This window comes from Oryza brachyantha, chromosome 8, assembly GCF_000231095.2.
Source record: "Oryza brachyantha chromosome 8, ObraRS2, whole genome shotgun sequence".
NCBI lineage: Eukaryota > Viridiplantae > Streptophyta > Magnoliopsida > Poales > Poaceae > Oryza > Oryza brachyantha.
Genome location: NC_023170.2, coordinates 17,802,858 through 17,816,838, shown reverse-complemented (window position 1 = coordinate 17,816,838; position 13,981 = coordinate 17,802,858). Strand labels below are relative to the sequence as shown.

The following is a 13,981-nucleotide window of genomic DNA, read 5'->3' as shown; positions in this document are numbered from 1 at the left end:
TGCTTGACCAGAAAGCATGCAGGGAATCATGTTCTCCAGAGTCCAGAGCTAGCTCTAACCAATGAAATAATTTGTCGATTAAAATAAACCCCATGTCCATTGAGTTTAGACATTCTTTAGGATTAAGAAATGGTCCTCATCATCCTCTTTCCTTAGCCGGAATTAATAAGAATTTAATCGGAGAATGTAGTGCGGCAAGTACTTAGCAGAATGCAGCTTAGTTTAGGTTACCGTACAGATAGATAGATGCATGAATGAATGAACGAATGAATGCTGGTGAAAATGATTGGAGAGGACAAATGCAATCAATAATGCATTGTTGAGTCCCAACCACTCCCGATGGTTTGGTAATTGCCATGGAATTATTTTCTTCTCCCTGGTGCTTTCCAGATCTAAATCCAGCTTGCCCTTTTCTTTTTCGCCTCCTCTATGGATGGTCCAGCAACCAGCATCATCATTTCCTAGTTTTTTCTTTGATTTAATTTTTCATCGTTAGCTTTCGTGAAGCTGGCTGGCTTCCATTGTTAACTACCTGACACTACTATAATTATTTCATTATTATAGGGGATAATCATGCCAGTGATATCCGTTTAGGATATGTACATTTAGTATAGTAGTACGAGACTGCAACGTTTTTGATAGCTGTTGATTCATCTGTTCCATCCTATCCACGACGTGACAAAGGCCTATTTTTGTTGGGCCGTAACGGGACTGTGATTTCCATATGTGGAGAAAGTCCACTAATTGTCCCTCAACTCTGGGCTGACTAACTCTTTAATTTACGTATCTCAATCGCAAAACCCGGTATAGTTCATTTCTAATCTTCTTATATCAGTGCATAAGTAACCTGTGAGCTCACCAACGACGACATCGATCACAACGGTAGATCCAGGCTCAACGTAGGATGAGGTGTAAATGACCACCGCATCCTTCGATCAGCCTCAACACCACCTAGCTACGTCGTTGTTCACTCCCAATTACCCCCATGCCCATGCCCATCATCAAGCTTCTGTTTGTGTGCTGCTTCACTGCCCCTTTTCTCCATCGATATGATCTCCCCCTTTTCTCGATCTTCTCCGGCCCCGTACCAACCATGGCAGCAACAAAGGAGACATGTCGTTAACGATCTAGTTGTGGCCTTCTCATTGTCGGTCGCCACAACCACCGTCCTCGTGTCCCTTCGCACCGCCGTCGATATGGTGGGCTCGAGCTGGCACGACGCTCACTGCCATTGCCTCACTTTGCATGTGTTGCTATCTAGCTACGGATTTGGGCCTCTCATTGTTGGTCGCCAGGTGAAGATGAGAGGGATATTGAGGAGGAAGAAAGCCCACCTGGCATGCAGGCTCCACCGTGGCTCCATGGTTATTATTATTATTTTTGATGTCATTAACATGTCGACTCCATTGTCCTTATTATTTTTCTCATTGAATTGTCACTAGGGTTGTCAACGAATTGTCACTAGGGTTGTCAGCTCGAGCCGAGCTCGAATCAAGCCTACCAAACCTTCGAGCCCTTAGGCAAGCTTGGCTCGAGCTCAGTTAGACTCACGAGCTCGATTTGAGTATATGATATAGTTATTTTGATGATATTTTTTTTGACAAAAACAATAATTTGAAGTAATCATATTAAACAAATTATAAATAAGATTCAAAATCAATATAAAATACCCATATAAATTAATTTATCATTTAAATATATAATTATTTATTCTTAATTAATCTACTATTTAATCAAATAAAGATAGCATATATAGATAAGCTCGAGCTCGGCTCGAGAAAGCTCACGAGCAGGCTTGGGCTCGGCTCGTTAGGAGCTCGAACTGAGCCTAAGACGAGCCGAGCTCGAGTAGCTCACGAGCTTCGAGCTTTTTTGATGGCCCTAATTGCCACATGGAACCAATGCATAGTCAATATGCCATATGGGTGCCGCATTAGTAAAAACCGTTTTCAATACTCAATTAGAACTAGATATGCATTAGTATCATAAGATGGGAAAAAAGTCAATTGACTCCCTCAACTATTGTCTGAGTTTGATTTTTGTCATTTAACTACAAAATTAGATGTGGTACATCCTCAACTACTTGCACCGGTGCAAATTGACTCCTTAAAACAATTCTGACAATGATTTTGTTATACGTAGTGCCTACGTGATATTTTGACCTAGTTTTTTATGATGTGGTGACCGTGTGGTAATTACATAACACTTTAGTCTAAAATAATAAATAAATAAATAATTGAAGGGACCCACCATAAGTCTCCTAGAAAATAAAAGCAGTGGGAAACACGCCATCCTCTCCCTATCTGCTCCCTATTCTTGTCTTATCTTGTTCACTGGCTCATCTCTCTTCTAGATAGTATCTGTATGTCCATCATTTAGCTTAACAAGCGAAACGGTATATATTTGTAAATAAAAATAATTAGTGAATAAAAGTTTTATATATATTTATATCGATCTAAAAGTCAATACTGAAAAATAGACTATGATGAAAAAATACAAAAACCAGCTCTAAATTTAGAGTTGAAAATTCAAATTTTGATTTATAAACATAAGTATAAGCAAGCATAATTTGATCCGGTGGCGAGCTGAGGGGTCCGGTTTTGATTTTCTTACGGATTATTTTTCTCCACCTTCTCAAATATCAACCGAAATTCATTTTTTTCTGCACATAAAATTTAATTGATTTATAATTACTAGAATAATAAAAAGTTAAGTATGCTTATGAAAAGTATGCAAGTATACTGAAAAAATAAGTACTCAGGAACATGAATATGTATAGGAAAAAATGCTCAAAATAATTAAGTTGTGATTTGCTGATATTTTATCAAAATGGCACCACCTCTGCAAGTTGTTGTATACGTAAGCTCATTTCTCAAGTTTTTTTCTTAGTAAATTGCACCCATACATCAAGTTACTGTGTTAAAACACTCAATTCTTAAGTTCAAGTTCTTGTACTATTACACCTATCTATCAAGTTGACGTATCGTCAATGTAATTTACTCTTTACAGTAAGTCAACTAACAGCCCACTTAACTAGTTAAGTCTATATCCCTGCCATGTTGTAGGTAGAATCAGTTATCGTATTTATGTTAGTCTTGTCAATTGAATTGACTAATATCAATTGGCCACAGGAAGTCAATGAGACCGGTTTGAATAGTCAAAGTAAGCCACATCTATGATTGCAGAAATGTTCTGTTGTTAGTTGTTTAGCCCAATCTTTTTTATTTAGCTTATATTATAGGCCAAAATTTAAATTTTTAACCTTAAATTTAGAGCTGTTTTTAAGGTTTTTTTATTGTAGTTATTTTCTAATCTTTGTTTTTATATCACTAAGAGCACATAAGCAAATTTTTATTTATGAATAATTTACTGTTTGCAAATATGTCATTTGAAATTCATAGATAATTAGTAAAACTCGAGCAATTAAATTCAAACCATATAACTTCAAAGACAATATGCTCTCCTATGTATCCATCATTTTCTTGTGTTCTTTAAAATTTTGATGTGACGTGGGTTAATTACCCATAACGGGATGATTAGAAAAAGAAACGACATATTTTTAAAAAAATGTAAATAAAATTTTTATATATGTATTCTTAGCCACTTAAAAGGAAAAGATAAAAAATAAACTATAATAAAAAAAACCTAAAATCAACTTCAGATTTAACATTAAAAATAAATTTTAGCTTATAAATCTAGAAAAACTAAAATACGATGGCGAAATTTTGATGACCAGTAGACCAAGTCAACCGCGCGCATGTAGGAGAGGGAACGAATGTCAAGAGCGCGTAGCGAACACGATAATGCAAATTACATCAACTTGCAGGTCAACAATAACAATGCAACCTGCTTTGCTGTAGCAAGCTAGAATAGTGTCATGTCATGCCTTAATTACGCGGCAAGTTCAAATTATTTTTTTTTATAAAAGAAACAAACGTAGAAACGGAGACGAAGACGAAGACGATGCTGGCATGCACATTTGCAGTGTCTATAAATACGGGTATGCATGCATCATACTACGTACGAAGTAGCTAGAGAGCTGTAGGTAAGCTACAATTAAGTTAGCTACAATGGCGGAGGTGCAGGTGGGAGGAGGAGGTGGTGGTGGCGTGGTGCTGCAGGGGAGGCGGCCGCTGGCGGAGTACGCGGCGGAGCTGGAGGCGCTGAGCGAGAGCGTGAGGGCGGCGCCGCCGCTGCGGCTGAGGCCGCTGGTGCAGGCGTGCCACCACGCGCTCGCCTTCTTCGACCTCCTCGGCGTGGAGGCCGCCTTCTGGAAGACGGAGTACACGGAGCGGCTGGTCGAGCTGGAGCGCGCGTCGGAGGCCGTGGGCACGGCGGAGGAGCTCGTCGACCGCGACGTCGCCGCCGGCCGCGTCACAGCCACCGGCACCCACTCCAACAACCTCGTCCGCGTCAAGCGCGGCATCGAGCTCAAGCGGGCGCTCTTCCAGCTCATGCTCGCACAGCTGCAGCGCCCACCTGCCGTCGTCTCCTTCGATGGCTTGGTGTCCATGGCGTACGCCGCCGTGTTCGCCCGCTACCACGACAAGAACGTGCAGAGCACCGTCGCCGACTCCATCTGCGCCATCCCCGTCAAGTCCATTTCCGATTTCTTCGCCACCATCAACGAGACCCGTAATATTAATTTCTCCTTAAATTGCTTTGCAACCTGTGCTTTCCATCTCATCGATCTTGCTTGAACTGCTACTCGTGAATTGCTACAGATGAATCTGCGGCTGCAGAGATGCACAAGTACATCGAAGCAGCCAACGGGGTCATCAGCTACATCGACGAGCTATTCGCCTCCAGAGGCCTCAGCTCGGCTTTCTGACTGCTGTCATTCACACATCATACGGACTATGCAAATGGTGGTAAAAATCGTTTTATGTCAAAAAAAATTCAAACATCACCCAAATCAATAGTTAATGTATTAATGTGTACTTACTCTGCTACTGGTCTTCTAGGCCTATATATATGCAATACAGGGTGTTTTTTCCTTTTTTTTTTATCGCTGAAATAAGATGCCACTATATAACTTGTACATGTATCGTCAAGTAGTCTGAAGACTGAAGTGCAAATCTGGTTATTCTTGCTCTGAATGCTGACTGATAATAATTAATAAGGGATATTGTCATATTATAGTAGATTTGATTCTTGAAAGGGTAAATCAACCAACTCCCATTATAATAAAATTATTTTTATTAGGACAGGACGGATGGATCGCACTTCACTAAGCACGCTACGATTAATTAATACCACAACGATTCACGTTACATGTACACACGAGTCTGAATCTCTGAATACGACTGCATTCCTGTTAGTGCAAATCAAGCCTAGTTGCAGCAGCAAATTTTCTCGTTCTTGACATGAGTACTCCGTGAATAATACTGCGAAGATATATAATAGAGAACCCGAGCATAATTAGTGTCTGTTGGAATGGGCTTCTGAACAAGTAGAGTGTTGTTCATGCTTTCCTCTGCCTGAAAATCTCCACACCCAAACCGTCGAGGACTCCTTGAACAGCAACGTGGGGTTTCTCAACCTTCACTCGAACGGCAGATATCTCTGGGTGCTTGAGCAGGGTCAAGTTCGCAATCGACTGAGCCACCGACTCCAAAAGATTGTGCGAGTCGCCTTCAACCACACTCTTGGCTATCCTGAACGATACAACAAAAATAAATAAACTTTTTACTGATCATTAATTCATTATGAAATCTGAATCGTGCAAAGGATTGGCAATGGATGCTGATTGTTAACAAGTTAGTTGCTGCTTAAAGATTCAGAAAAGCAATTCATCTGGGGCATGATCTAAAATGAAGATTCATTCAGGGATGCATATCAGTCACAGTCCTGCAAGTGAATTTTTATTTTTGGCAACTGTAGATCCTAGATGGAAAGACTGAACTGGATAAGGTTCCCAAGAGATCTCTGAATTTGTGACACAGGTGAGGGAGGGAGCTAAGTGACCTATAGATGTCGGTGTAGCTGACGGTGTCGGAGATGTCGTCGGACTCCCCGGCGGCGGCGAGGTCCATCCAGGCGTCGACGTCGACGACGAACTTCTGTCCGAGCTTCTTCTCCTCGGGCTTCACGCCGTGGGTGCCATGGAACCGCAGCCCCCGGAGGATCAGCTTATCGCCCCTCCACGCAACAGCTGCTTCCTCCTCCCCCGCCATGGCCTGGCCCTTCTTCCGTCCCCAGAACACTCGCCGCGCCGCCCCTTTATAGTGGGTGTGAGGTGGAGGCGGCGCCGGTTGGTGGTGGTGGTGGTGGTGGTGGAGTAGCTGCAGGCGGAGACGAAGACGAAGACGAGCAGATTTGGTTGCTTCTCGAGGGCCTAAGCCCATTAGACTGTACTGGCCCAAAAAGGAGGCAAATGGGCTGGCTACTCGTGGGCCTAAGCCCATTAGACTGTGTTGGACAAGAAATAAAAATAATAAAAAATTCCGTTGCCAGGACTCGAACCCGGGTCTCTCGGGTGAGAGCCGAGTATCCTAACCAGCTAGACTAAAACGGAGCTTACCAGACGCGTCCAGAGATATTTCTTCCACGTTTTCCCTGAAACAATTCTATCTCTCCATTTTCCTTCATGAAATTCTTTCCAAACAAGTAGTCCAAGGCTGTGTTGATTCCTCCCTATTTTCAGTTCTATTTCTCAAAATTCCTCGTTGAAATTCTTTCCAATCAATTAGTCTAGGGTAGTTCTCTTTTCTTACCCTGCAACTTGTACTCAATTTTGCACGAACAATTTCCAAAATATAAAATGTTGTTTTTTTGCAAAACAATTTATATAAAATTTATTTTAAAAACTCATATTAACCTAGTTTAAAGTTTTTAATAATCTAATAATTATACATTAATCCGCTGCTCTATTTTGCATGGAAGGCACAGAAAAGATACCCAGCTCACAAGGCTGAGAAAGGCCGAGCTATACATACAATAATAAAATAAAAAAACCAGGCACATGCTACTCCGATATATCTGCCGATGCAGATCAATATTATTTTTTATTAAAGAGGAATCATCAATGATGTGGGCAGCAGATCTGTCGGCTTATCGCTTCTTGCGCAATCTAATGAGTGAATTAGCACAGACACACAATAAACGGGCAATATAAACGGGCAATTTAATCAGCCAATCACACCAAAAGAGATAGCAGGATCAAAGTTCCCATTGGACTCTAAGCAAGATCCAAATCGAACACTACTCCACAACCGGGAAAAGCTTAATTCACAGATAATCCAACATCTCATGACTACTTAGATCCAGTCCTAATCCTAGATCAAAGTGTGTAGGCTATCAAGAAGAGAAAAAAAAACTGCTCCCTCCCTCTGAGATTATAAGGGATTTTGAGTTTCTATTTGAAATCTTTGACTACTCGTCTTATTAAAAAAATTAAAAGTATTATTTATTTTATTTATTATTAAAAGTAGTTTAAGTATTACTTATAAATTTTTATATTTACAATAATTTTTGAATAAGATGAATTTTCAAAAATTAGCCATAATCCTCTGTATTATAGGATATAGGACATAGGTAGTAATATATATAGACACACTAGTATACATAGTATACATGTACATACATTATCTGATGATTTTTTCATGTATACGTTTCATCATTCGTTCTATTTAAAACATCTATAAAATTACTAATAATTTTATTATAATTTAACATATTATTAAAAAAATTGAAGAAAACTTATAATTTTGCACATGACAATTTTGGGTGAGATACGTCAAATAAAATAAATAGAGGGATTATCTACCTCTCTTTTCGTATTGTGTTTATGCTCACGAGATAAAATTTAAATTTTATATTTTGAGAAATTTTTATCGTAGTTTATTTTTTAGCCAGGACTTATAGACTGCTAAGAACATATATAAAAATTTAATTCATAAAAAATATTTTATTTATAAACCTGTTATTTAGCTAAAAGCCAAACAATCACATGTATATTGTTTTCCGGATGAATCTTGACTTGACTTGCACCTGGCGCTACATGCCCACGTCAGGGACACGTGGGATGCGGGGTAACCAGGTGGAGGCTCAATCTTACACGAACACCCCTCCCACTTTTTCCCGTCTACGAATCCGTCCCTTTCCCTAAATAAAACAGTACTCACCTGGTTTATTTATAGGGAATAATAATAACGTTCTATTTAATTTTACAGAACAAAAAGAGAAAAAAATAGAAAGAAAGAAGCGCAGCTGAGGCCGAGCCGGAGGAGGGCGGGGGCGGCCACCGCAGCAGCATCAGATCACGAGCCACGCAGTCGTGGTCGCAGGAGAGAGAGAGAGAGGGAGAGGGAGAGGGAGAGAGCTCCCGATCGAATCCAGCCGAGGAGGCAGCCCGATCCGATCGCGCGCGGGACGGGAGCGGAGCCCCGCCTGATCGATCCACAGGGATCTGACCCCCGCCTGATCGATTCAACCCAAGAAAAAGGTTCGCGCCATATCGATCGATCGATCGATTTGATCGATCCCGGAATCCCTGCCTGCTTGCCCTCCTCCTCCTCCTCCTCCCGCGGCGGATTCGACTTGATGGAATCGACGCACAGCGGATCGGAGCGGCCAGGTTGGTGCTTTTCCCGCGTTAAAGTTTCGTCCTTTTTCTTTTGGATTTGCTGATCGATCCGCGCTGCTCTGATGCTGCTGCCGCGTTTGTGTTTGTTTTTGGATGCCGCGGTGCGTCCCTTCGCTAGATCTTTCTGCTGCACGGTCAGTCGGATCTTGGCGCGCGTAACGAATATGCCGGGTGATAATTCATACGAGATTATTGCACTGCTGCCATCCATGCCGTAGCGTTTGTGCTGGAATCTACTCCTATGTTGAACCTGCTTGAATTGCTCAAGCATCAACATTGCCGCTCCTTTTTCTCCTTCTCGCGTGCGGGAATAATGTCAGGTGTGTGTGGGCTATCATGGTTCGCGTGCAGGTTTAGCAATGTGCGATCTGTCCGTTGGGTACGACGCCGCTGTCAGATGGAACATTGCATCACGTGTTCATGGTTTCTACAGCCAGCAATCTCCGGCTAGTTGGTAGGAACACATACGTACGCAACCATGCCTCAAGTTGTGTCTCCTGTCAGGAGCAGCTGGCAGCAGGGATGCCTGTCAGTATCGACGATCGCCTGGAGATGTGGTTTTAAGTGTGGTTTTGACCTGTTGATAGGACGGCAGTGAATGGTGGAAATGACGTTCCTTTATTATGAACAACTGCATTCTTATGTGGTATTGGCTAATTATCTAGCAGACCATGTTGGAAAGTACTGGAAGTACGCTAATTTCAGTACTTTGTAGCGCGCGATTGTTTAAAAGTGTGGCTCTGTTCATGAACTGAATTATATGCTTCTATGTGTCTGAATGTAAGTACAATGGGGAAGCAGCTTGTCTTTATTTGCTACTTTAGGCAATTTATGATGCTAACCTTTTCTTCATCATTGATCTGTGTACTTGACCTTTTTGTTGAAAGCGTACTTCATTCCCCCCAAAAGCGATTAATAAATCATGAGAACTGAAATTAATTTTGGAACTTTTTTTGGCTAAAGGGTGCTCCAGAATGCACATAATTACTTTGCAATACCATCTGCTCTACTTATCTCTATTTTGCTATAATTTTTTTTCTACTTTTATTGGAGGATACAATAAGCTAATCTATTTTCCTTGAAAGTTGAGCTCATCTGTTCAATCCTCGTCCTGCAGGCCCAATGGATTCGCAGGAGCCAAGAGTTGAGGTTGATTCAAAAACTGTTCTCGCCGATAACCCTGAAGAGCAGGTCATTACTCAATGATATATTTTTTTCTATAGATGTTCTATACAATCTTCTGATTGTCACAATTGCTAATTTTTTTTGCTGATTGTTATAGTTGTTTTTATTTTTATTTTCTGATTATCATAACTGTTTTCTGTGACCTCAGACCATTCCTCGCAAAGATGAGAAAGCACCCAAGCCCACCATTTCGAATGATCCAAATGATATCAATCTACCAAGTGAAGGACAAGCCCAAGCTGGCACTTCCAATATAGGTGGGGGACAGAATGCTGCATATCCACAAACCTTGTACTCCTCTCAGGCACAGCCATTCTATTACCAAGGTCAGGGCACTTTATTCTTTGCACATAACTGAATACCTCTTTAATTGATGAGTCCTTAACATAGTTGATAATTTATCTTTTATGAGCAGGTCCAGGATACGAGAACCCTTCAAATGAATGGGATGGTTATCCTCCTTATGTGAGTGTTGAAGGTCTGGAAGCAGGTCCACCGGTAAGCAACCCCCCTTTTTTGGCTCCCAGATCTTTTTTGTGAAGCATTTATCTAAAATGTTGGATTTATTGAAGGTTGTATACAATGATGATCCTTCAATGATGTTCCATGGTGGCTATGGCTATGACCCATATGCTCATTATTCTCCTATCTCAACACCTGTACCGGCTGCTGTTAGTGGAGATGGTCAGCTCTACTCTCCTCAGCAGTTCTCCTTCTCGGCTCCTTACTACCAGCAATCAGTACCACCTGGCATGCCATATTTAAGCTCTCCTACTCCAATATCACAGGGTGAGGCAATGGTGCCGATTGACCCAACACAAGGGGCTTTTATCGCTGAAACTCTGAGTCCAAACAGCTTCCTTTTCGGGCCAAGACCTGGTTATTATCTATCTTATGCTTTGTTTGGATAATAGTTCAGGTTTCATGTTTTAGGGGTGATTTTAACCTCTTTTTTGGGTCTTGTGATTATAATTTCAGAATGGTTCAGATCGTCTGAAGGAAATGGGTCGTTTCCATCACCTGCTGCTTCTCCTCAACCCGTTGGTGGTGTTTCAGGGCCCTTTGGACAAAGTAACTTCCCAATGGCTTCTGGAATGGTATTCTATGCACATGCCATCTCTTGTCTAGTCTTTCCTCAAATGATCTATTTGTTTACTCTGTTGCATAAGCTACTATTGGTCAATGGTCATAGGTATCTGGGGATTAATCCATGCAGTTTGTGAACAATCTTGCTGAAGTATAATTCATAGAAGAATAAGCTTACTTGACTAGTTCCTATACAGTATACACTACCTTTTTTGTTTGGAATAGATGGCAACATGCGCGCATGAAAAGAGAGAGAGAGTGTGTGTGTATGTGTCAGTGTGTGTGTGAAAAAGAAGGTTCACCTCTAGCCAGGGCTACACATAATCATGAAAATATCATTTAATTGAACAGTTAGCTGAATTCTTTGATGCGGTTCAGTATCTGTTTTTGTGTAATCTTTTAAGCAATAGTTTGGCGTACCATAAATGTTTCATTCAAGAAATTGGCACATAATGTCTTTTGACTGGACTTCTGTAAATTGTTATAATTAAAGGACTGTCCTGACTCCTGATATGGCCAAAGTTGCCTCCAGTTCAAATGCAACCTTAAACTTTGGTTTCTCTGCCTCTAGCTGCAATTCAAAAATCCTCGGTAGATTTCACAAAAATTAATGATTTCCCTTATGCATATATCATGTCTCAAAATGATTACTATCACTTGTGATAAGGATGATAATATTCTTTTACAATTACACAAGCATATTACTTCTAGGATCTGTGTACTGACCCTGGCCCTTTCATTTTTTTTGGTCTAATTTCAGCAATCTCCTCAGCACAGGCCCTTCTATGGTTTTGGAACACCAGGTGACTCATATGGAAGAGGGTTCTCTCACGGTGGATATTTCCCACAGGCCACTAATTATGGGGCTCCTTTCCCTAGCTTCGGCCTGAATGGTAGGAATTCTATTCCGATGGAAAAAGGGCGCAGGAGAGGAAGGGGCAATGCTCTTCTTTGCAGCTGTAACGGTTCACTTGACTTCCTCAATGAGCAAAGCCGAGGCCCACGTGCCACTAGACCTAAGAAACAAGCAGAGGATGGCAGCAAGGATGAGAAGCCTTCTGCAGGAGGTGATTGTGAGTTATACAACAGGCCCGACTTTGTTACAGAGTACAAGAATGCTAGATTTTTTATCATAAAATCATACAGCGAAGATAATGTGCACAAGAGCATCAAATATGGTGTTTGGGCTAGCACCACAAATGGGAACAAGAAACTAGACTCAGCCTACCGTGAAGCGAAGGAGAAGGAAGAGCATTATCCAATTTTTCTGCTGTTTTCGGTAATGAAAGCCGTGACCTACTCTTATTGTTCCTTTAGTGCCTCATATTTTTGTGGGTTGTTACTTCGAATTTGTTGCTCCTATCTGTAGAGCTAACAATTTGAATGCTATCTACAGGTAAATGCTAGCGCACAATTCTGCGGTGTTGCAGAGATGATTGGGCCAGTGGATTTTGAGAAGAGTGTTGACTATTGGCAACAAGATAAGTGGACTGGGCAGTTCCCTGTTAAGTGGCACATAGTGAAAGATGTCCCCAATAATCTCTTCCGCCATATTATTCTTGAAAACAATGATAATAAACCTGTAACCAATAGCCGGGATACACAAGAGGTACATACTTGTTTTATGCATTTTTATTTCTTCATTTAATTTGCATTTGATTTCTTCCCAGTAGCGGTACTTTTGTTTCGTCATCCTTTCTTGGTCCATCTTTCTTTGACATTGATGTTTAATATCAGAATGCATTGATTTGAACCATCTAATTTGGCACAACTAATTGCTTGTACATAATACTAGGTGAAACTGGAACAAGGCATGGAGATGCTGAAGATCTTCAAGGATCACGAGGAGGATGCCTCGATACTTGATGACTTCGACTTCTACGAGGAGCGTGAGAGAGCCCTGCTGGAGAATAAGGCGCGGCTGCATCAGCAACATCAGCTGCCCAGCTCTACTGCGGTTGAGCCCAAGAAGCCCTTGACTGTGTCCACTGATCTAGTTGGTCATATAACGAAGAGCTTTGTGCAAGCGGTTCGGCTTGGTGAAGCCAAGAGTGTGAGCCCTAATTCGACTGAGAAAAGTGCTATTGGGGATTCATCAGCTGCTTCTGTGAAGCCTTTGGAAGTTAAAGAGAGCAGTTTATAGTAGAATCTCCTCTTGATGGTGGCAGTGTGACTTGGTCTATACTGAAAAATCTCTGATCCATGCGCTTCCTCCTCATCAGAAATGTCAAGACATGGGCGAAGACAATTGATTTTCAGAGCTTCTGTCTGGTCAAAGCATGTATACTAGGATAGGTCCCTTGCCAACCTTTGGATTGGATGGAAGCGTAGTTCCTTAAATAGTTTTCTCTTTCTTTTTCTTTTTTTGTTCATGTTCCCTTTGCTGTTGGTCATATTTTTCGTTGCGTTATATGATGATTCCTTAGTGGCTAGCCTTAAGGAGAGCTGCAGTTTTTTTGCAAGCCTCTGTAAATTTCCCTGTTCAATCTCAGAAGAATAAGCAATGCCTTTTTGGCTCCTCCAGTAAAGTCCTCTTTAATCTAATGGTCTTGTACTTGGTTGGGTCCATGTGCCTCAACAAGATGTGTCTGTGAAAAGCATCTGTTTGGACGACCTGATGGTGCTAATAATAACAAATTAATAATAATAAATTATTGCTGATGTGGTGATGATCTCTGTATGTGTTGGAGGCAGGGTATATATTCTTTCTTTCTGTGATAATTTGCTTGCTTCTGGTGCCTGCCAATTTTGTAACCCCTTCCATTTCTGAGCATCTGGAGAAAACCAGGCAGGCAGGGATAGAAACTATGGATTCATCCTGCTGGGGTGCACAGTGTAACTGAACTTTACTGTCCCACAGAATAATATCCCTCCATCCCAAAATATAAACACATCAAAGAAAAATAGTATTTTTTTTGTCTGTTTTGGGAGAAAAATAGTATTTTTTTTGTCTGTTTTGGGAGAAATATGGTGACTGGGGAGTATAACTGTTGTCGATTTGTTACGCAGAACCAAAGCTTTTGGCACAGTGACGTCCGGCCCAACTGTGACGGCCCATCGAGATGAGCGACAGCTGCAGCCGCATGTGTGTCATCTGCCACTTATCTCTCAGCAGCTTTTTTT

The 13,981-nt window shown here is 41.3% G+C and overlaps 3 protein-coding genes and 1 non-coding gene across 4 annotated transcripts; 2 read left to right on the top strand and 2 right to left on the bottom strand.

Annotated features, from left to right (window-relative positions):
• The first annotated feature begins 4,056 nt into the window (after positions 1 to 4,056).
• LOC102705556 (accelerated cell death 11-like) lies at positions 4,057 to 5,091 on the top strand. The gene is made up of 2 exons (XM_006660314.3): positions 4,057 to 4,635; positions 4,725 to 5,091. The coding sequence occupies exons 1-2, from the start codon at positions 4,071 to 4,073 to the stop codon at positions 4,829 to 4,831; spliced, it is 672 nt and encodes a 223-aa protein (XP_006660377.1). The 5' UTR covers positions 4,057 to 4,070; the 3' UTR covers positions 4,832 to 5,091.
• A 51-nt stretch (positions 5,092 to 5,142) lies between these two features.
• Positions 5,143 to 6,276, bottom strand: LOC102717735 (dihydroneopterin aldolase 2-like). Its single transcript, XM_006659617.2, has 2 exons — positions 5,968 to 6,276; positions 5,143 to 5,657 (listed from the first exon to the last, which is right to left on the bottom strand). The coding sequence occupies exons 1-2, from the start codon at positions 6,174 to 6,176 to the stop codon at positions 5,465 to 5,467; spliced, it is 402 nt and encodes a 133-aa protein (XP_006659680.1). The 5' UTR covers positions 6,177 to 6,276; the 3' UTR covers positions 5,143 to 5,464.
• Positions 6,277 to 6,444: 168 nt separating this feature from the next.
• TRNAE-CUC lies at positions 6,445 to 6,517 on the bottom strand. The gene has a single exon. It is a non-coding gene; the product is annotated as a tRNA-Glu (tRNA).
• Positions 6,518 to 8,167: 1,650 nt separating this feature from the next.
• LOC102717458 (YTH domain-containing protein ECT1-like) lies at positions 8,168 to 13,376 on the top strand. Its single transcript, XM_040526941.1, has 9 exons — positions 8,168 to 8,578; positions 9,705 to 9,778; positions 9,921 to 10,098; positions 10,188 to 10,270; positions 10,345 to 10,651; positions 10,751 to 10,869; positions 11,619 to 12,137; positions 12,255 to 12,467; positions 12,654 to 13,376. Exons 1-9 carry the CDS (start codon positions 8,545 to 8,547, stop codon positions 12,999 to 13,001), a joined length of 1,875 nt encoding a protein of 624 aa, XP_040382875.1. The 5' UTR covers positions 8,168 to 8,544; the 3' UTR covers positions 13,002 to 13,376.
• Positions 13,377 to 13,981: the final 605 nt, after the last annotated feature.